The sequence below is a fragment of the Monodelphis domestica genome, chromosome 6 (assembly GCF_027887165.1).
Source record: "Monodelphis domestica isolate mMonDom1 chromosome 6, mMonDom1.pri, whole genome shotgun sequence".
Classification (NCBI taxonomy): Eukaryota; Metazoa; Chordata; class Mammalia; order Didelphimorphia; family Didelphidae; genus Monodelphis; species Monodelphis domestica.
Genome location: NC_077232.1, coordinates 254,753,209 through 254,775,595, shown reverse-complemented (window position 1 = coordinate 254,775,595; position 22,387 = coordinate 254,753,209). Strand labels below are relative to the sequence as shown.

The following is a 22,387-nucleotide window of genomic DNA, read 5'->3' as shown; positions in this document are numbered from 1 at the left end:
ACTAGTGATTCCTTTAGACTACTCTACATTTTAACTCTAAGTACTTACCAAACTGTCTTTGAACCTTTGAAATCCCATAGATTCAACTAATACCCCTTATAAAAGACTCTAAGTCTATATTCTCTAGTTTTGACTTTCCACTACTTCTTATTTCCAACTGTTTATATGCTTTTTCTTGCTTAGAAATCTCATTATCTCAAAATTACCATTACTAAAAACAAAATCATCATTTTCTCCCCTAAAACTAGCTTATTCCTCCCAATGACAATGATGTTACTAATCTGGTTATAAAGGTTCCTATTTTTGGAGTCTTTTTACATTTATCCTTTTCTTTCTCCTAATCATAATACCATACTCAAATTACTTTAGCAATCTGGAGATGGAAAAGTGTCCTCCTCATAACAACACTCAGGTACCCAGTCCAAATACTATCTTTCAGATATGGAAACTGAGGATCCAAAGGCTTAAATGACTTGTTTATTGTCTCAAAGCTAATATGAGGCAAAATTCAAACCCAAGTCTCTTAACATTAAACCTTGAGGAATGTTCTACTTAAGTACCGCTTCTGTGTCTAACCAATCTTCCTGCCAGTGTTTTGCTCCAAAAGTTTCTTCCTCTTCATTCTCTGTGCCACCAAATTCCTCTGTCTTAACCAACCATTCTGACTAATTTTCCTTAGAAACTATTGGTATTGGGGCAGTTGGGTGGCTCAGTGGATTGGGAGCCAGTGCTAGAGACAAGAGGTCCTGGGTTCAAATATGACCTCAGGTACTTCTTAGCTGTGTGATCCTGGACAAGTCACCTTAACCTTAATTGCCTAGCTCCTGCAAATCTTCTGCCTTGGAACAGATACTTAGTATTGATTCTTAGACAGAAGGTAATCATTAAAGGAAAAAAAAATCACTACAGCTCTCTTCTGTATCCCACCCGAACTATTCATCTTTCTCACTATTTCCTGAAAAACACAAATGTTAACTCTTACCATTCATTTTTTTTGCATATGTTTCCTTTCCCCTTATGAATACAGATTTATTCTTCAAGGATCAGCCCAAGTCTTTTTCTCTCACTACTTCAAGCTCTCTGATCTCTCATTCCTCTAAACTCCGAGTATTTTAAAATACTGTGTTAGATCACAAATTCCTTGAAGAGGAGGTACTGTTTTTGATACTTCTATATTATCCTCAATGGCTAGACAAGGTCTAGGAACACAGCAGATGCATAATAAATGCTTTATAAATAATTAATAAGCTTAAAACCATCTTTATTACCATCCATATCATTCAACAAAACATCAGTAATTCAGCTAATATTTATGAAGGAACTTAGTGCTTACTGTTGCTCCAATTTACCCCTTCTCCATTTTCATTGCCTGTACTCTAATTCAGGACTTCTAAATCTAGGATTTGTGAGTTTATTTCAATATAACTGTTTTCCTTTTTAACTACAGGAATAGTCTTTTATATATTTAAAGATATTTTTTTCTGACAAAGGCTTGATAGTCTTCACCAGACCAACAACGAAGTCCATGACATATACATACAAAGGTTAAGAACCCCTGGCCTAGGTATCTTCCATATTGCTAACATACTAATTAGACTAATTGTTCTTTATTGTTCCTAACACAGCAGTTTTGTTACCTAAGCCAATTAGAAATTCCATGCTTTGTCATTTTCTTGTATCCTCTAAAAGGCCCTTACATAATACTGGGTAAATGATAAGACAGAATAGTGTAAGAGAAAGAAAGATGAAGGTGGAATCAGGAGTCTCATGACACTGATTGTGTGACCACAGGCTGGTGGAAAATCCTTAGTGTCTTCATCTGCAAAATGATAATAGTACTTGCCTTACAAGGTTGTTGGAAGGATCAAATGAGATAATATATGGGTAGAGGCTTGCACAAGTGATTTACCAAACCTTTCTCATTCCTTATTCTTAGAATCCCTACTTTCCCCTAAAACTTAACTGGAAAGCTACTTGGAGCATCAGATAGTTCTTGACCTTACTAGCCATTAGTTCTATTCCTCCAGTTTACTCTGTATAAATTTGGTGTATATTTATGTAGGTATGTTATTACTTCTAGAATATGAGAATATGTATAGAATATAAGCTCCTTGAGGGAAGGGACTTTCAGTTTTATCCTTTTATCTGAGGACAATGATAGAACATGGTAGTATCTATGCATATTGATTGATTAAAGTACTTTTCAAACATTCAAAAGCAAATCATCAGTTATTAACAGTCATTATTACTGGAAATACTTAATAATCAATCAATTGATTGAGCTCTAATCTTGTGTGTCCAACCATCTCTTGGGCATTTTCGATGGGAAGTCTTATAGTCATGTCAAACTCAGTATGACCAAAGCATAATTCATTATCATTCCCTGATCTCATTTCTCTAGCAAATATCCATCCCTATTTCTGACACAGTCATCACCATTCTTCTGAGCCTCTGAATTTTGATTTTTGCACCCAATGCTTCACTCTTTGACTAGGTATCCAATCAGTTGCTAACTTTGTCATTTCTACCTCTATCCCTTTCTTTTTACTCACACAATTACTATCCCAGTATAGGCTGTCATCTCCTCTTGTATGGACTACTGAAATAACTTCCTAATTAATTGGTCTCACTCACTTGAGTCTCTCCACCTCTTGACAAATACTGATTGGCTGAATTTTCATTGTCCAACAGGAAATTAATAATTACGTGGCCTTGTACTGGATTCTTAGGTAAATTTTCAACTAATAGGCTTAAGTCATAAATTTTGGCTTAGTATAGAATATGTTATATTGATCTCAGACTTTCTCTACTAGTCTCTCAAAGGACATGCTATATCACTTCTAATTCCTTGTCTAGCAGTGAATCATTTGTCAGTATACTGCCAAGGAAACAAAATTCAAAGACAAGAGTGAACTCTGAATTGTCAGTGAATACTTCTGGTAATAAAGTAGACAGCTAAAAAGTTTCAGACATTTTTAGTGTATGAACTTCAGTGTGCTCAATCTTGCTGTGTCTGACTATGGCTTTTTCCCCCAGATAACTATTTTTGGTTTAGCCCAATTGGAGAACCAGCCCAATTAAGGTTGGGGTGCTTATCCCCAGGATGGCTGCATGCTAAGGAGGTTATTGGTCATGGCAGTTCTCAAAGATATTCTACAAATTCACAGAAAGTTTGAGCTTTTAATGGTAGAGATTCCTGTACCCATGAAATGGCAGATACTCTTGGCCTGGAAGAATAAATAATATCCCATTCACACACACAAATCAAAGAGAAATATATACACAGGAAGTTCCCTAAATATAATTTTCCTCACCAGAAATCAGTTTTTGACGTAAGATGGGTATATGTTGGCATTGACGCAGATATTTAGTTACAAATATACCAAAAGCATGTCATAATAAGATGTTTTTGCCTCTAAGTATGAAACCCAAAGGTTGTATCATAGCAAGCCTGCACAATACAATGTATATAAATTTAATAATAATAGCTAAAATTTATATAATTTTTACTATGTTGCAAGCACTGTGCTAATCACTCTATGAGATGAGGAAACTGAGGCAAGCAAAATTAAGTGATTTTCCCAGGGTCAATCACACAATCAGCAAGTGTCTGAGGCTTGATCTGAACTCAGGTCTTTTTTACTACATTTATATATAAATATAAGGAAATAAGTGAAAAACCACCATTCATAATCTTTCTCTCTTTCCCCCCTCCCTCCAGTTGATCCCCATTATTCACACCTTTCTTTTTTTGCAAATCTGCCTACTTGCAAAATGTATTTTGTAACTTAAAAAAAATTTTTTTTAAACCCTTACCTTTCATTTTGGAATCAATACTGTGTATTGGTTCCAAGGCAGAAGGGTGGTAAGGGCTAGGCAATGGGGGTCAAGTGACTTGCCCAGGGTCACACAGCTAGGAAGTGTCTGAGGCCATATTTGAACCTAGGACCTCCCATCTCCAGGCCTGGCTCTCAATCCACTGAGCTACCCAGCTGCTCCCTATTTGTCAATTCTAAATCAGTTCTTGTGGCTCTTTCACAGTCAGTTTTAGACACGAGCAGAGCAGAGAAAAATTTGAGTTGCCCAGTCAATGTACATGTTCCCAGATAAGGTCAAACAAGAAGACAACCTGCCTTCTTATTTTACTGTTTAGAATGGCCCCAAGCTTAGTGTTGATGTATTGTCTAGTGTTCCTATGCAGAAGAGGACTGTGATGTGTCTTACACAGAAAAGACATGTAAGCAAAGCTTAGGTCAAGCATGTTCTAGTGCTGTTGGCCATGAATTCATTGGCAATGAATCAGCAACATCCAGAAAAAGGAAGAGATAATTGGCCCATCCATACATGAGGCTAGTCAGGAAAGTGATAATGTAAATGCTGTGACTAGAAGAAGCTCAAAGGAACCTAACCTTGGCTTTCCCATAGAAGCAATGGTTCAGTATTTGCTAATTCAGTACTTGTAGGAACTTTTTAGAACACAACTACTAGAAATGACAAGGACCGATTATATGTGTGCATGTGTAAATATAGAAAAATAATTAGAACTTTATATTTTAATATAATACATGATTCTACTGTGCAACATGTTTAATATATAGTGCATCATATTTTTATATAATATATATCAATTAATAAACATTTATATATGTGTATGTGTATACACATATACATAAACATCTGTATCTATGTATCTAATCTGTCTATCCATCTAGAGAAACACAAACACAAACATTCAATCAATTGATCAACGTTTATTAAGTACCTATGATATGCCAGGCACTGTCTAAGTTCTGGGGATAAAAAAGGAGGCAAATGCTAATTCTTGCCTTTGTGGAACCCAGAATCCAATGGGGAAGAATGTGTGTTTGTATGTGTATAGTATATGTTGTATATATAAATATAAAAAAGATTTCTCCATGAATCCTTAGAAACTACTGCTACTGTTGAAGTTTATCTTTCATAATTTGTCTTTAGTTCAGCAAACAGTAAGCATTTGCTAAATGCTAGGCATTCTGGTAAAACCTACATAATAATTTATAGCTATGAGAGGGAAAATGTATGTATTTGTTTATACATATGTGTATGTATAACATATACAGATTATATATACACATACACATATATATATACCTATATAGATGCCCCACAGAAGTGTGCATGTACACATATAAACACACACACATATTTCCCCCCTCATAGTATCAATGAAAACATTGCTCTTAAAAGAGTGCCTTCCAGAGCTACTAGATGGTTCAGTGAGTAGAGCCAGGCCTTGAGTCAGGAGGTTCCGGGTTCCAATCTGACCTCAAACACTTCCTAGTTGTGTGATCCTGAGCAAATCACTTAATCCCCATTGCCTGGCCCTTACTGCTCTTCTGCTTTGGAACAGATACTTAGCATTGAATTTTAGTCAGAAGGGAGAGGGTCTAAAAAAAAAAGACTATCTTGCATATAGTAAGTACTTACTGTTTGCTGAATATAAGTCATAAGACATTAGCTTCAAATGGCAGCTCTATTATCCTAAGATTTAATGGAGAAATCTCTTAAAACAGGTCTGACTGCATATGACTTGCTGCAGCTATCATGGGACCCCTACCTTCAGGAGCCTGTCGAAGAGAACAATTCTGTTGAGCTGGTACTCTGTGTCCCTCTCTCGGATGATCAAAGGAAGAGTGACAGCTGCTGACAACTCGTTATTACTGTTTGAATGAGGCAAATTGGACTGGCTATGAAACAGGGAACAAAAGGCAACAGGATTACTAAATGTAAAACACAGAATAAAAAGAAACCACCAACAAAAACAAAACAAAATAAAAACCATCAAAATGCCCAGTTAGAAGATTCTCTCCTTCTTAGGAATTATCTAACCAAATGCCCAGACCACACAGACTACATTCCACTGTAACACAGACAACCAAAGAAGAAATGAATATTCAGTGTCATAATATGTACTTACTCATCTTCAAGTAAGGGGTAAAATGCTTCTCCACCAACGTCTTTTAATCTCTGTAAATTTACAAAAAAAAAAAAAATTCTTAGAACCATCTGAAGCACCAGCATGGATCTGTCTTTTGCAGGAAAAATAATATACTACTAAGAATGTATGAAATAGAAACACTACAATATAAATGAGAATCCAAGAATTCTGGCCTATTGTAAACAGGTACATTTATCAGCCCTCTGGTGGTTAAGGTGCAGCCCAAGTGAGGGATTTCTCTTACTATATCCCATCAGCATTTGCCATCTGCTCTGCCATTTGGCCAAACATAGTATAAAACCAGTGTTAGTTTCTAAACCAAATGAAAAGATAAGGTATTTTCCAACTGATATGTGGAAAAGTACTTAAAAGGGAATGCAATACAACTTTATTTTTATAAACATCTTTTATTTAAGTGAAAGGCAGAATTCTTTTTGCTTTAACATTCAAACATATTTACACATGCTAGTAAATGGCATTTCTTACATAGCTTAACCTATTTATTGGGATCAAAATCGCTGATGAGTTAAGAGATACAAAAGATACAAAAGGAGTCAGCTGAATAGACAGATCGCTGGACTTGGAGTAAGGAAAATCTAAGTTCAAATGTGACTTCAGACATTTACTAGCAAAAGCAACCTTAAAAGTCTTTCTGACTTGGTTTCCTAGTCTGTAAATTGGGCATCATAATAGCACCTACCTGCAAGGGTAGTTGTGAGGATAAAATGAGATATTTGAAAAGCACAGCACAAACATTAAAGTTTCTGTTACTGTAGTTAGCAATTATTAGGTATAAATCAGTTTTCTGTCTTTAATTTTCTAATCAATGTCATTATCATTCCACATTTCCTGGGAATAACAACAGGAATTGGAAGGATTCTTCAAAAGCATGACAGGGTGAGTAGCACAGGAGTAAAGCCAAGCTCTAAGCAGTCCGATCAAATTTAATGACTTCTTGCCCATGGCCCCCCTGCTGTGAAGTTCTCCTTGAGAGTGGAATGACTTCTCCTCTGGGGACTGACCCAGCACTCTCAGCATCCATCCCCTGCATGAAACCTCTTTTCATCACAGTCCCTGGACACTTCTCCCTTTGAGCTGTTTGCAGTATTCCAAAGTAATAAATATCAAGGAAAATTCTCTGAATGAGTCCTAGAAGTTCCTTAAAAGATTAGCTAAAAGTTTAACAGTATTTCTCTCTCAAATGAAAGCTCTACATTTTTATCCAGTGGGAATGTCTATTTTGTAGATAAAGTATTTCTAATTAACAAAAGCAGCTTGGGTTTTTTGGTTCATTTTCTTATGTATTAAGTCAGTATACATCTTTTCTATAAACCAGTCCATTTCTTAGACCTTGGAAAGGCTCGGTGGTCCATAAAACACTACTCAGTTTTTGCATGATAATATGATGATTCACATGTAAATTCATACTGGGTTTTTAAATACTGCCAACTTACTAATGACAGTTTTAGGAAAAACATTTCATTTTCAAGAACAGAAATGCTAGTGAACCTGGAGATTGGAGACTGATGTAGAAATTTAAGTTGTGTCTAAATTAAAACATTCAGGTTTTTAAAAAATCAGTAAAACCAATGCAACTTCCTGACTGCTTTATAATATAACTCATCTTTCCTCCCAAATTATCCAGAAAGTTCCTCCAGGGAAAGAACCATATCTTTTAAAAGTTTTCTATTCCCTTCAAAGCTTAGGCCTTATATGTATTAGTATGTATTTTCAACTGAAAACAATTGATTGAATAAATTATTTACCTTTCAATCAAAATTATGGTTTAAATAGAGAACATTTTTCAATCTCTGAAATTTTCCCTTATTTTTTTTTCCAGATTCAGAATATAACTACTTAAAAACCAAGTTTCCAACTAATTGTCCTACTTCCTCACAAAACTGCTGTCAGGAACAGAAGATTGTACTGTGTGAGTCCCTAGTCTATTAGAATATATTAGTTCTTATATTCTTGAGTTATATTCTATTATATCCTCTTAAGGTAGAATACATGGGTAAAAATTTCCCAGAAATATGTGCCTAAAATTCTAGGCCAGTTTTAAAAAGGAAGATGTCAAAAATTATATGGAAATATAAATATCTATTATAGATAAAAATATAAACATATGTATGTTTATATATATAATTATATGTGCTTATGTATAAGTGGTAGAAATACATTTTTTATATATGATTAAACTACTGAATATGGCATATTTAAACATTTTTTTAAAAAGAGTAAAATTTCTAACAGTATCTAAATCCTTAATGAACTGCTGACATAACTTTAGCTATTATGACTGACAAAAGCAGATAAAAAACTGTCATGTACACGACTTTTCAGTATTACCAATAAATGCAATTATAATTATATATGCAATTAAATATATATATGCAATATATATATGCAAAAAATATAATGCAATTAAAATATATATATATATTTCCCTGATGTGTATGTACAATGATTATACTTTATTTTTGACAGAATTTTAAAAATGTATTGATATAGTTTTGATATGATATTTCTCAACAAACAACTAAATAAATCCCGTTACAAAATAAATTAGACTCAAAGCCAGTTTATTGATTGTTAAAAGAAAGAGATGTGTCCTTTAACTCTGACAGTATGACACTGATAATGACAACTTGTAATTGATTGTTGATTTATTTATATGTAAACAGACAGATTTTAGAAAAATTGCTTCCTAGAAGCAAAACTTTAGATATTTCAAATTCCTTGATGGTTATGGAAAATGGTTTGGAGCATATTTCAAGTAATTTTTACTGACATCATGGTCCATATGCTTAATCATTTAAAAATAATATTGTGGTAGAACTAGTTTAGTGTGAAAATCATAAAGTAGACACTCCCCTAATTAAGCCAGTTCATTTATCAATAAAGATAATTTTGTATAACAGACATAAAAATCCCAATATCCCACACTTTTCATGTTTGAGTAATAAAGGAAAGTATTTTTTTCTCAAACATTCTATATACAATGTGGAAAAAATGTGGTTTCACTTAATAGCTAAACACTGTTACTTAAATCACCCAAACCAATTTCACAAAACTATCCCATGATAAAACTATATAGATAATATATTTTAATATGGTACTCAAATTGAAATGTCAAAACATAAAAGCTTTCTTACATTTCTTAATTGGCACAGAGACAGTGTCACAGTGGTGTCATCTAAAAGAGAACTTCTATCACGATCTTGCCCAAAGCTCTCACCATCCTCAAACAGAAAACTAGAAGAAAAAGAAAAACAAAACTGTGATTCCCAGCAATAGTTTTTTAAATGCACATTGAACTCAATTTGCTGTTTCTTTTATAAAGGAAACTCAAACTGAGCATTAGACCATTTATTGTCCACCAAACAGGAAAGAAAAACAATTTTAAGAACAAGGAGCATAAAGGGTGAGTTTGGGTGAAAAGAGTCCAAGTAGGCTGTTTTTTTCAGGTTTCTTTGCGTGTATATACTTGATGCTCCGAAAGCCTTGATACAACTTTAAGATTTCATAGCTTAAAACTGCACTAAGACTTCTGGAATGCCCCTTTACTCTACTTTGAATGCCACATTCAAGCTTAAAATAACAACACATGGAGGAATACAAGAAAGCAGATTTCTACTGCTTTTTGGGGTGCAGTACTGAAACTACTCCCATGGGAATTTCAACCTAAACAGGAAAGTCATCATACCATAATGATGAGAAAGCTTGTATGTGTGCACTGGAACTACCATAATAAAGATAAATGAGAGAGCCTTGCAGTAATGGACCTAACAAAAGTATTGCTTAAGATTTAAAAGAGTTCTCGGAAAAGGTTTTTCAGAATCAAAACATTCTTCACATCACCTTTTTATAGAATTTCCTTTATAGAAGTACTTATTTTTATAAATAAATGAAAATATCCACACTGAAAATTTAGAAGTCAATTCAAGTGAAAACCAATGGGAAAATACGGACTAGTTCCAAGTTAATAATTTAACATGTTATGACAAAAAGAGAGGGAAAAATATCATATGAATTTCATCAGATTTTTCAAATTTCAAATTTCAAATTACTCAGTCTAATTTTAACAGTAAAAGCGATGGTGTTTGCTGATAAGAAGTGGAGGTGAGAACGGTATGGGTCAAACAAAACTTGGAGGGTAATAGTGATAATTCTCACATATAGTGCTCCTTGCTTTTACCACTTTCCTCTCAATTTATAGCACATCAATCTCTGCGGTTCTGAAGATTTAATCTCAAAAAAGATGTTTTGAAATTGACATAATACACCTCCTAACCTAATTTAATAAATATTTTTACATCAGCATCCTGTCTTTATAAAAAGTAATTACATTCTCTCTCACAAGATAACTGGCAACTCTTATTAAGCACCTTTTAGGTGCCAGGCATTGTATTTCCTGATTCAACTACTGTCATTAATTTCTATCAGTGTGTTTCTTATGCTTATGATTTAAATTAAAAAAAGATGACAAGACAACAGGAGGAAACCATTCCTTAAAAGATGATATTTACAAAGAAAACAAGAAAAAGAAATATTGAGGAGAACACTGAGATTAGAGACTTTGGCTCTTGAGTGAAGTTGGATTTAATTTCCAATTGCTTCCCATAGCTACTGAGTCAGAATACTAAAAAAAATGTGCCAAAGCTTTTTTGGGAATGTTACTCCCACACTCCCATTCCATTCCCTCAAGATATTTTTCTTTTCTTACTTGGGAAGTGTGCAGATAGGTGGTTTGGATCGAATGATTTCCTTGTTGACAAGCTCTTTCTCCAAATCTCCTCCAGCCAAACACCAGAGGTAATAAACTTCTTCAATTGATCTTTCTGCTAGGTAATCACTGTCAGCATCTACCAAGAGAAGTCAAATAACAAAGAATTACTGTTTTCTTTCTGCTATTATTTTAAACAAACAATGAAGATTATACATCAAACATTCTTAAAGGTGCATACCAACTAATTAGTAGTCGTTTCCTTGAAGAAAATCTACACTATTTAAGTGCTGGGTTCAGAAGCAGATAGAAAAATTATGTGAATATTTAGTTTTCTATAGGAAAAAGTAGATTTATCTGAATTTTTCTTTCATTCCAAAAACCAATGCAAACTATCCAGAAACATATGAATACAGTAAGTACTGTCTATGTCAGCTAAAACATATATTTTACTTCACTTACTAAACATAGTATTCATTAACCAAAACTATAATCCAGGAAATCTGTTTTTTGTTTGTTTTTTGTTTTGTTTTGTTTGCAAGTTCAGCATTGTCAATTCAAAAAGTCCAAATCAAAATTCATAATTTTTCTCTTTGAAATCTCCCAAATCCCAGACTACCCTGTTTTTGTCTAGGATACCAGCATACTTCCAGGCACTCAGTTTCATCACCTCAGCCTGACATTTAATTTATTAAAAACCAAACCAAACCAAACCCTTACCTTCCATCTTAGAATCAATACTAAGTATTGGTTCCACGGCAGAAGAGTAGGTAAGGGCTAGGCAGTGGGGGTTGTGACTTGCCCAGGGCCACATAGCTAGGAAGTGTCTGAGGCCAGAACTCAAGACCTCCCAAATATGGGCCTGGCTCTCCATCCACTGAGCCACCTAGCTGCCCCCTTAATTTACTCTTAATTCCTTATTCTCCCTCACCAGAAAGAGCCACTCAGGTGCCAAATCATGCCCTTTCTACTTTTACAGCATCTCATATGTCCACCTTCTTCTTCACATGGCTCTCACCCAAATTCAAATGCGAATGGCCTTCACAACCTATTTTGCATAGTTTCCAAAATAATATTCCCCAATTTCTTACCCTATTTCTCCTCAGTAAGTATCAATGGTTTCCTATTGCCTCTGGGATCAAATAGTCTCATTATGCTCTAATTCCCATTTGTATTTGAAGTCGGTCAAACTGGCTTTCTTGCTGTTCCTCCCACAACATATTCAGTCTCCTAACTCTATGCCTTTGGGCATGGACTGTCTCCTAGGTTTAGAAAGCATTCCCTTTTCATCTCCTTTTCTTAGAATCCGTTGCTTCCTCCAAATGCTTTCTCTTATGTATTGCCTTTCCAGACACTCCTGTTTCTAGTATCTCTTTGCCATGCATTATATTGTATCTGTTAATGTGAAAACATTTTGTTTTTTTTCCAGTAGAATTTCATGCCCTTGATCATGAAACATGAAAATCACTTAATAAATGTTTGATGACTGATTCATTAATTGGGAAATTCTGTATAAGGAGTATTATACTGAGAATTCAGAAATTCAGTTTCTAATGTGAGCACTGAGATATTTTCCAAGAATACACTGTAGAAATTTAAGCTCTGGTTCACTGGCAATTAGTGGAACTCAGTCTGAATCATATCTTAAGTACCTCCAGAAATAATCAGCTCCAAATAATTAACTAGTCATAAAAATCTCATTAATATAATGGACAGTTGCTTCTATATTGTTGTCCAATTAAAAACAGAAATGAGCATGCCTTCTTTAAAAGGGGCCCCAATCATTTTTTTCCCCTAAGTCTTACCTTTACACAGTTGACTGATGTCCTCAGGCAGAGTTAAATCAGCACATCTCAGAGAAGATGAGAACAGACTGGCAGGTTTGTGGAAGGGTGTATATAAAGGTGACACTTCACTGAACACCTTATCCTGGAGTAAATCATTTGGAGTTGGCCTTGAGAGACACATTTAAAATACAAAGTACAAATAAAAGTCATTTTAAAATCCCTGAACTAGGAGAGAATACATGTCAGCAGAATATTAAAATTACAGAAGAAGATCTCATTATTTTCATCACTAGAAGGTGGGACAGCAGGTGATGAGTTGTTTTGGCCACAGCAACTCACAAAGATTGCCTGTTAAGACTTGGAAGGCAGCTAATTGGAAGGATTTGGAGTTGGTGGGAGGGGAGGAAGGAGAGTGGGAATCAAACCTGTCATTTCATTGGTGTAGGGAACTTTAAGGGATGAAGCTCCCTAATGCAGATCGATGCTTGCTCTGCAAGTTATAGGTTAGAGAAGTGCCTTGCAGTGTCAGTGTAGATGAAAGAAAGTCAGCCTCAGCCCTGTGTTCCAGTCTGTCTTTGCCATATGTGGGCAAGTCACCTCACCACATCTAAAACATTGAAGTAAACAGTAATAATTCTCATCTATATGATGCTTTATGTTGATATTATCTCATTTGATCTTTGTAACTGAGTGGTAAAGTATCACTGCTTCTGTCTTACAGATCGAGAGATTTGCCCTACTAAATAGGAAAGTATCAGGAGACTCTTGAGCAATCCAGTGTCATCTAGTGTTCTTTCTTCAATATCATGTTGACTTTCGCAGAGAATAAAATAAATGCTACTAGGTACAAATACCTACAGTAATCAAGTCAAGGGGGGGCATTTTATCAAAGGCTTGAGAGCTGACAGATCTGGTCTAACTTCCTCTTTTTATAGAGGAGAAAACTGAAGCCCAAAGATGTTCAATGACTTCCTGAGCTAGTGAGAATGCCAGGAAAACAGTCTTTTAGGGAGCAACAATCATTAATTGGTTGTCTTCCATATTTCTAGTTCTTCTGTTGTGAGGCTCAAAATTTCTGCAGTTCTTTTTGGAAATAATCACAATGATGATTATACCTAACATTTATAAAGTCTTTACTTTGTGCCAGGCACTATGCTAAGTGCTTATCTCAATTGGTTCTCACAAGAAACCTGTGAGAAAGGTGTTATTATAATCCCCATTTTACATTTGAGGAAACTGAGGCAACAAAGGTTAAGTGACTTGCCCAGATTCGTACAGCTAAGATATACCTAAGGCTGAATTTTAATGCAGGTCTTCCTGACTTCAAGTCCAAGTGTCTTATATACTGGGCTAACCTAGTTACCCTAAAACTGTTCTCTTCACACTTTTGGGGTGGTTTAGATGGCACTCCATTTGGAGATGAAAGAATAATTTATTTCCTTCTAGTCACATGATTCCACTTCCAAGTTTGTATTCTATAAAATCAAGAAATTTAATACAAAAACTAAAGGAGAAAAAGAGAGGAAAGATATTCTATTGCTTAACAAGCCAGGTATATTGCTTATTTTCACCTAAGGAAATACGACACTCCAAATGCTTACTTGAAAGATGCCTTTTCAGTGATACTACAGCCTTTTAAGTTCTAAAGTTTATATCATAAAGCTTTTTTTATTATTTAGCTTATTATATTATAAAGTTTATATTATAAAAATATAAGCTAATATTTCTATTCCAAGTGTGATGAGAGAAACCACTCCATATGTTTGTCCTACCAGAGTACCCCATTTTTGTGTATATATGGAGTGGGGCATAGGAGCACAGAGGATAAAATGATGGGGCTCTCTGGCTCTCTCTCTGGAGGTTGGTGCTGGAGGGCTTTTGTGGGCAAAATGGCTTAGCAGGTTTGGGATTTTAGTTTAGGTATTTTTCTAGTTAGGTGAGTTTTTTGTCCCTTCCCTTCATTTCTCTTTTTCATAGATCTTCATTTTTATTAAAATTACATTGTTAAGAGCTACTAATGGACTCCTAATTTGAGAGTAAATTTTATAATGGCAACCACAATATTGTATTAATATTATATTTAATAATTCTACTTTTCATTTATTACACAAGTAAGAAAATAAAATCTGCTAAACTAAGTTTTTGTTCACTACGAATCTCAATTGTTATTGTTCAGTTGTTTAGTTCTATCTGATTCTGTATGACCCCATTTGGGATTTTCTTGGTAAAAATATTAGAGCCATTTCCCTTCTTCAGCTTATTTTACAGAGGAGGAAATTAAGGCAAACATGGTTAATTTTCCCAGGGTCACACAAGTAAGTGCCTAAGGCCAGATTTGAACTCTAAAAAGGAGTTTTCCTGACTCCACGCCTGGCCCTCTATTCATTGCATCATCTTGCTGCCCCATGAATCTCAATACCAAGTCCTAAATCCATAGCATTTCTATTCCCCCTATCAGGAGAAATTTAAGAGAATGTTATTAACCTCTTAGAAGGGTGGAAAGTGAGGCACTTCTTCAAGAGATCTATCACATTTTCAGGAAGCTCCTAGAAAATAAAGAGAGAAAAAGATTATTTAAAGTTCTGTGTTAAAGTATTTGGTAACTTCTTTTCATAAAACAGAAATTCTTGATTAAGGAAAAAACCACTAGATCATGTATTCATTATCTGTATACTTTATCTATTTTATGTGTCTATGTATACATTTATAATAAAATAGCTTATCACAATGGGATTGGGGGAAAAACATGCACTAACATAAGAATTGTTTTTAAAATATGATATTTTGGGAAATTAACTTATTCCCAAGAAAACTTTGTTTGAATTATTTAAATAAGTGGGAGAAATAGCTAAAACTAGTACAAGCTTATTTTTCTAAAAAGCTATGCTAAAGAAATCTCATTTATTCATAAATTGAGTGTTAACCTTTATAATGTCCAGACAACCATGTTCCTCAGCCAAGACTGTTACAGTATCATCCATGCAACCTAGAACAAAAAGGCCATGAGAATAAAAGCAAAACTTTATTAAGGAACATAAAAGACATGCATTAAAAAAAAATTATAAGCCACCAGATCCTCTTGTATCTTAAGGTTTTTTATTTTTAACATTGGTATATATAGTACAGGATATTTAGTATTTTAACTCTTCCCTTCACATTAAAAAATGAAGATTGAAAAATCCTTTTTCATAAAATGAAGGTTCAATTTAACAAGCTGCAACAATTTATAACTTGTAACACTGAGGTAGTAGTGTAAGGGAGTGAATAGGGCACAGACCTCCATTTTTGCTCTATGGCAGCTAGGGAGCACAGTGGATAGGGGTCTGGGCCTGAAGTCAGGAAGACCTGATTTCAAATCTTGCCTCAGATACCTACTACCTATTTGACTTTGGGTCAAGTCACTTAGCCTCAGTTTCCTTATCTATAAAATAGGGATAATAGTGCCGACCTCAAATGGTTGTTGTAAGGATTAAATGAGTTAACATATATGAAAGTACTTGGCAAAATTTAAAATGCTTTATAAATATTATTATTAATATTTTCTTACAAATTGGCCAATTTCCAATGGCACTGTTAGTCCATAAGACAAGATCATTAAGAAAGTACTTTTATGATGTTCAAGAATTACAGCTCCAATTCTCCCAAGCAATCAAAAAATTGGAATGTACACTAGAAACCAGAAAAAGAGTACAGATGCTTCAGGGCATGAATACTCTTTATTTCTACAGGGAAAGAATTCTAAAAGCATGCTTACTGCAAGCCAAAGGATCTTCACCCCCTTGTTTTATGGCTAAGGAAAATGGGGCCAACAGAGGTAAAGTGACTTGTCATAGGTCACTGGGTTGGTAAATATTAGTGTTATGATTTGAATCTAATCCAGTGTTCTTACCATGAATTAGGAGTAGTAACTTCATGAACGACAAAGAGAATATTAAACTTTTGACACTTACCTAATGTAAGCAAAAACTTTAGCCTTTCAGAAATATCCAGGCCCTGGAATAACTTTCTTCCCTAAATGAAATAATAAATTATTAAATAAGAAAATAAAAGTAAATGGTTTTTTAATTAAAAATAATTTTGTAGCAATATTAACTCTGCTTTTTCTACAGAGGTCTTCTATGATTACCAGTCCCCCCTTTTAAAGTCAATGTAAAAACAATTTAAATCTCCAATGTTTGATGACAAAATATATACTTTCCAAGTAATATTGTTTCCAAAAGTTTTTTAAAGATGACATAAATTGTTAAAAAAAAAAAAAAGAGAGGGACAATTTGGCATTATAAATAGGGAGATGGCCTTAAAGCTAAGTTCCAGTTTCACCTCTAAGACACAGTGGCTTTGTAACCCTGGGCAGGTGACCTAATATCTCAGTCAACAAATAATCCAAGAGTCTAAGTTTCAGATAAATTGTTTACCTGCAATGGTAGAGGGAGTTTTCTCATGTGGGAGTTCCATATACTAGTGGTGTCAAGCTCAGAAACAGGAGTTATTCAATTATACATAAGGATCTCACTGGGCCCCATATTAACTTAGAAAACTACACATTAACACGAGCTCTGTCAGGATGTATTCTTATTTTTTTTTTTGTTAAATATTTCTCAATTATACTTTAATTCACTGCCCATGGTCTCTGAGTCTGACACTTTCTGAACTGTTAGGTTCTTCCTACTTTAAGATTTTATGACTCTCTGACTTTTGCCTTCCTCATTGTGCCATGGGAGTAACTTTGGTTTTCCAAAGGCCATGCCAGGAAATGGAAGCTTTAGTAGTTATTATCAAGCTGGGAAGGCTTCATCCATATGGTGCACCAATACTGATGTTTGTTATCAAAGGATCACACTCAGTTAAGTCTGGAAGAGGCTCAAGAGGGATTGGTAGAAAGAGAACCCAATTCAATTCAATTTACTTCATTCAATCTAGCAAGCATTAAACCCTCTATTAAGCACTGATCTAGGGGCAGTAGACACAAAGACAGAAATAAAACCCAAAAGGGTTTTATTGGTGCATAGTGGATCGAACTTGAACTTGAAAGTCAGGGAGATGGGTTTAAATCAAGTCTCAGACACTTACTAGCAATTAATTATATTCAAGATTGTTTAAATATCAAATAAGACAAGGCACAAAAAGACAGGCACGTGACTCTTTCTACTATTATTAGAAAGAATGGGTCCCTGAAGTTTAAATAAACACAGGCCTATTAATGTCACAAAGTAGAACAATTTCAATATGAGTGCTGCAGAAAATATTCAAAAGACTTAATTTGAAAAAAAAATCACTTTCATTATAGTCTGGTATTTCTCAATGATGGTTCTTATCTGTATAAAATAAAAGAAATAGTATATCCACAACACAGAAACTGTAAGAATTGATTGGATAATATTTTAATTTTGTTTTTCAAACCCTTACCTTCTGTCTTAGAATCAGTCCTGTGTATTGGTTCTAGGGCAGAAGAGTTGTAAGGGCTAGGCAATGGAGATTAAGAGACTTGCCCAGGGTCACACAGCTAAGAAGTTTCTGGGTCCACATTTGAACCCCAGACTTCCCATCATAGGCCTGGCTCTCAATACACTGAGCCACCCAGTTGCTCCCAATATTTTTAAAGTATTTTGAAGAATTCCTGACACAGCTGCAAATTGAGGGTATCCCAAAATCTCAATGCAATTTTAAATATTAAAGCATAAAATGTAATTAATTTTTATTAAAGCTATTAATAAACACCATTAATATTAACCATTAAATATTAATTATTAATGAACTAATAGTAAATGTTACGGTTTAGATCATTTAAAACTGCAGAAACTTTTGGGATACCCTTTCTACAAATAACTAGGCATATACAAAATTAAGTGCTTTTTAAAAGTTAGGTCAATTTAAAAACAAGATTTTTTTTCTCTTCAGTTATATATGTAGGAAATGAAAACAGATTTATCTTCTGCAAAAATATTATCCTGAAACCTATAAAAATTGTTTCTGTTGGTCTAATAGTCCCCTTAGACTCTTGAACCCCACCATTGGTTACATACCATACAAAGTTCAAATAAAATAATTCCAAGAGACCATACATCAGATTTGGGGCCAGAAGGCAATGGTTTTTCACTTGGTGTGTGGTCACTGGGCTTGATGATTCCTTGTGCAATGACCTCAGGTGCCAGGTAGGATGGGTACCTACAAGAGGTTATTAAAGTAAGTAATAATTACTAGACAGCTCAAGACGTCTGGAAGATAAAACAATATATTCTTACTACAAACACAGGAAGTTCCAGGAACAAGATGGCCTTGGCAATGGCTATAGCCAAGTGGAATTGTGAACCAACCACAGGAATTAGGAGAGGCCTATATCCCTGGGGTTCCAAAAATAATTATAGGCCTAAAAAGATTTTAATATTTTTAGCCTCTTTCTCTTGCATTAATGCCTTGTTTTTTCTTCCCTCCCTGTTCTTTCTCTAATCGCCTCCCCTATTTCCTCTAAACAGCCACATTCTCATTGTCCTATCTTTTCTCCTTCAAAGTATTGCTTAACATGTACCTCATCATTTATCTCCTCTTAGAACTCTGAAATACCGCCATTTTGTGAAGCAACCTAGCCTTAATAACAAGGGAACTTGAGAATTTTGTCCTTAGATTTCTAGAGAGAAATGGAATTGCTATGGTTTTAAGTAAACACTCAAGCACTAAAGAACTAATTAATTTCAGTGTGGATAGAAATCATTATACTGTATTTTAGTTTGTTAATGCTCCTTCTTCATTCATTGCTAGGTTCAGTTGAGAACATTAGTACCTATTACAAATGCTTTAATGACACAAGACAATCTGGTTCCTGGGAAACAAAGTCATTCATTCTCCCTCTTCCCCCAAACAGCTCTAAGTCATACTGCCTGTGCTATTTATTTATATAGAAATATATAGTAAAGCCAAAGAAGTAAAAACCACTTTAAAAATTTTGAGAATGAAGATAATTTATTCCTATTTTCGAGAAATGCAATTTAACCATTCATTATTCTAGTTTGTTACAGGCATTCTATTTCTGCTTTGGTGAATGAGTATGGCTAATTCAATGACCAAATCTAAATGGATTCCTAGTTTTCCACAGAGATGTGTGGGCTTTCTAATGGTATCTAACTGGTGATAAAATTATGAGGACAAAAGATCATGATATGACCCAAAGATGGGTAGATAATGGGTATGGAGATATAAGTCACTAAACTTTCATGAGCCTCAGTTTCCTCATCTATAAAATGAAGATGTTGAACCAGATGGATTCTGAGGTTCCTCCTCAGTCTAAAGTTGTTACCCAAATGAATACTACAGTAGCATTGTTATGTCAAAAACTTTTCACTAAAAACTGAGCATGAACACTATAATAACCATTCTTTTAATATTAATTCTTTTAAGAAGGGATGAGGATGAGTTAAATAATGTGCACTAACAATAGTCTCAGCAATGGATTCTTCCAGCCGGCTATTCATGTTTTTTAAACTATAGTTGGTCATCAAACATTTATTAAGCACCTACTATGTGCCAGGAGCTGTGCTTAGTCCTGAGGATTCAAAAGAAAGTGAAAGCCAGGTTCTGCTTTAAAGAAGCTCATAAAGAACCAAGGACAATAAGTAGAATCCAACTTTGAGTGTAGTTGACCAGGTAAATCTAACACAGGCTTTCATCATCTCTCTCTGGCGTTTTAACATACTTAGCTACTTGGCCAGTTGAAAGTAAAGCTCAAAGTCCTAAACCAGATGTTAACAGTTTACTTTTTTTGGTCCTTAAAATTTGCTTTTTGAACTAACTGTAAGCTTCTTCTGGGGTAAATATTTTCTTTCATGCCTTGGCTATTTGATCACTTTATTTTTCCTGGATAATATTTCATGTTTTGCTTTTTGATACATTCAGGTGACACTAAAGGTCTAAGACTTCAAAGGAAGCTAGACCTCCTGGTAACATAAGACCACTTCTCCCACTTCCAAATTTGAATTCAGGTTCAATTCTCCAAGCTGCCTGGTCACTTCCTCTTCTTCTCACCGTCTGGTCTCATTAAAACCTAAAATACTTTGAGGAGGAAATTTAAAGTTGTTTTTTTTCTTTTTTTTTAAATTAGTCCTTTCATAAAGGCTTGCTTTAAATTTTTTTTAAATAAGAAATTAGTAAACATCAACAAATATAAACATTTCTGTATACAAGGAAGAGAAAAAAAGGACTTTATAAAAACCATCTATTACAATTATATGCAACTTGTTATTTAAAGTATATATTAAAAATGGTGCCAACATTGCCTTCCTTGTAACTGTTCCCTTTCTGATCTTATTTCTGGTCTTTCCTAATTAATGTGCAATTTGTTGAATTTTCTTTATTGCATCCCTACAGCTTTCCCCCCACCACTTATAGTTATCTCCTTTAACAAACAGATCTAACCAAGTAAAATCTATCTGTGTCCAAGTCCGACTTATCCCACATCACCACCACCTCTGCTAAGATGTGAGAAACTTGGCTCATCATTAATCTGCCAGAGTCATGATTAATCCTTGTTAATCCGAGTTATTAAAGTTGTTTTCTTTTAAAATACTGCAGTCAATGCATGTTTTGTTCTATTCGCTTCCCTCTTTCATTAGTTCATACAAATATTCCCAAGTTTATCTGAATCTATCTCTCCTGTCATTCCTCATATAATGATAATATTCCATTAAATTCATGTACTATAATTTGTTCAACCATTCCCCAACTGAGGGCAACTCATTTGGTTTCCAGTTCTTTCTATATACCTAACCCAGACCCTGAGCACTGGATCTGGACTTTCTTTTTCTCCTTTAATGTTCCCTTTATGATCCTTCAAAGCTGAGTTCATTATGCATTTGGGTGATTGCTTCTCCTACACTACCTTCCTCTGAAACCATCTCTCTTTCCTCTCTCCTTGTCTTGACTTATTGCCTAGTTGGTTTTATTATATCTTTATGATCAACACCTCTTTGTCCAGTTTAGCCAAAAGTGAGATTCCTAGAATGCCCAATCTCCTTCTCTTTTCCTTTTTTATATATTCTTCTAGTGCATCCCAATTTTGAGAAACAATTCTACTGTTTTTCCTAATTTCTTCCCCTTTCCCTTTTTTTTACCCATACCTTCTGTCTTAGAATAAATACTGTGTACTGGTTCTAAGGCAGAAGACTGGTAAGGGCTAAGTAATGGGAGTTAAGTGACTTGCCCAGGGTCACACAGCTAGGCAGTATCAGAGGCCAGGTTTGATCCTAGGACCTCCCGTTTCTAGGCCTAGCTTCCTATTCACTGAGCTACCCAACTGGCCCCTCCTCTTTCCTTTTCTAGCTTATTTGACAAATGGGAAATGGAGGCAAACAGATAAATGACTTTCCCAGGTCACAAAGCTAGAAAATATTTGAGGCTACATTTGAATTGAGATCTTCTTGACTCTAGGACCAGTCCTCTATCCATAACATCCCCTACTTGTACACAGACACAGACACACACACACACACACACACACACACACACACACACACACACACACAGAGTCATACATACACATATTGCCAAAAAATTCTGGTCCATGCCATGACAAGTCAGGCCACATATGATATGATAAAAATTCAAAGCCTTTGGCAATAGTAACACAGGAGACTAAATTTTCAAATGCAAATGGATCCAGTTTTCAAATCTCCCAGGGCAACTAAATGTATTATCCCACTTAGCACTGCTTTGCACATTTTACATATGCATCTTATCTGTTAGTGGGATCTCATCCATTTTCCTGTCTTTATATTTACCTATGAATGAAATTAAATTCTATATCATGGCAAGGGGGTTTTACTATGGAATCATCACCTGGAATTCTATAAAGGCCTTCTTGCCAGTCCAAAGAAGGCCAGGGTATGCTGATTTTTAGGGCATTATGAA

At 34.7% G+C, this 22,387-nt stretch overlaps 1 protein-coding gene across 2 annotated transcripts in view; it reads right to left on the bottom strand.

Moving 5' to 3' along the window:
- Window positions 1-22,387, bottom strand: part of TBCK (TBC1 domain containing kinase) — a 270,070-nt gene that overhangs the window by 177,574 nt on the left and 70,109 nt on the right. For both annotated transcript variants that reach the window (XM_007495831.2, XM_001363355.4), the window contains exons 6-14: window positions 18,514-18,655; window positions 16,441-16,501; window positions 15,415-15,476; window positions 14,975-15,036; window positions 12,509-12,657; window positions 10,704-10,842; window positions 9,133-9,232; window positions 5,957-6,006; window positions 5,597-5,726 (exon numbers count right to left, since the gene is read on the bottom strand). In XM_007495831.2, coding sequence (XP_007495893.1) covers window positions 5,597-5,726; window positions 5,957-6,006; window positions 9,133-9,232; window positions 10,704-10,842; window positions 12,509-12,657; window positions 14,975-15,036; window positions 15,415-15,476; window positions 16,441-16,501; window positions 18,514-18,655 — 895 coding nt within the window. The remainder of the gene's footprint in view (window positions 1-5,596; window positions 5,727-5,956; window positions 6,007-9,132; window positions 9,233-10,703; window positions 10,843-12,508; window positions 12,658-14,974; window positions 15,037-15,414; window positions 15,477-16,440; window positions 16,502-18,513; window positions 18,656-22,387) is intronic.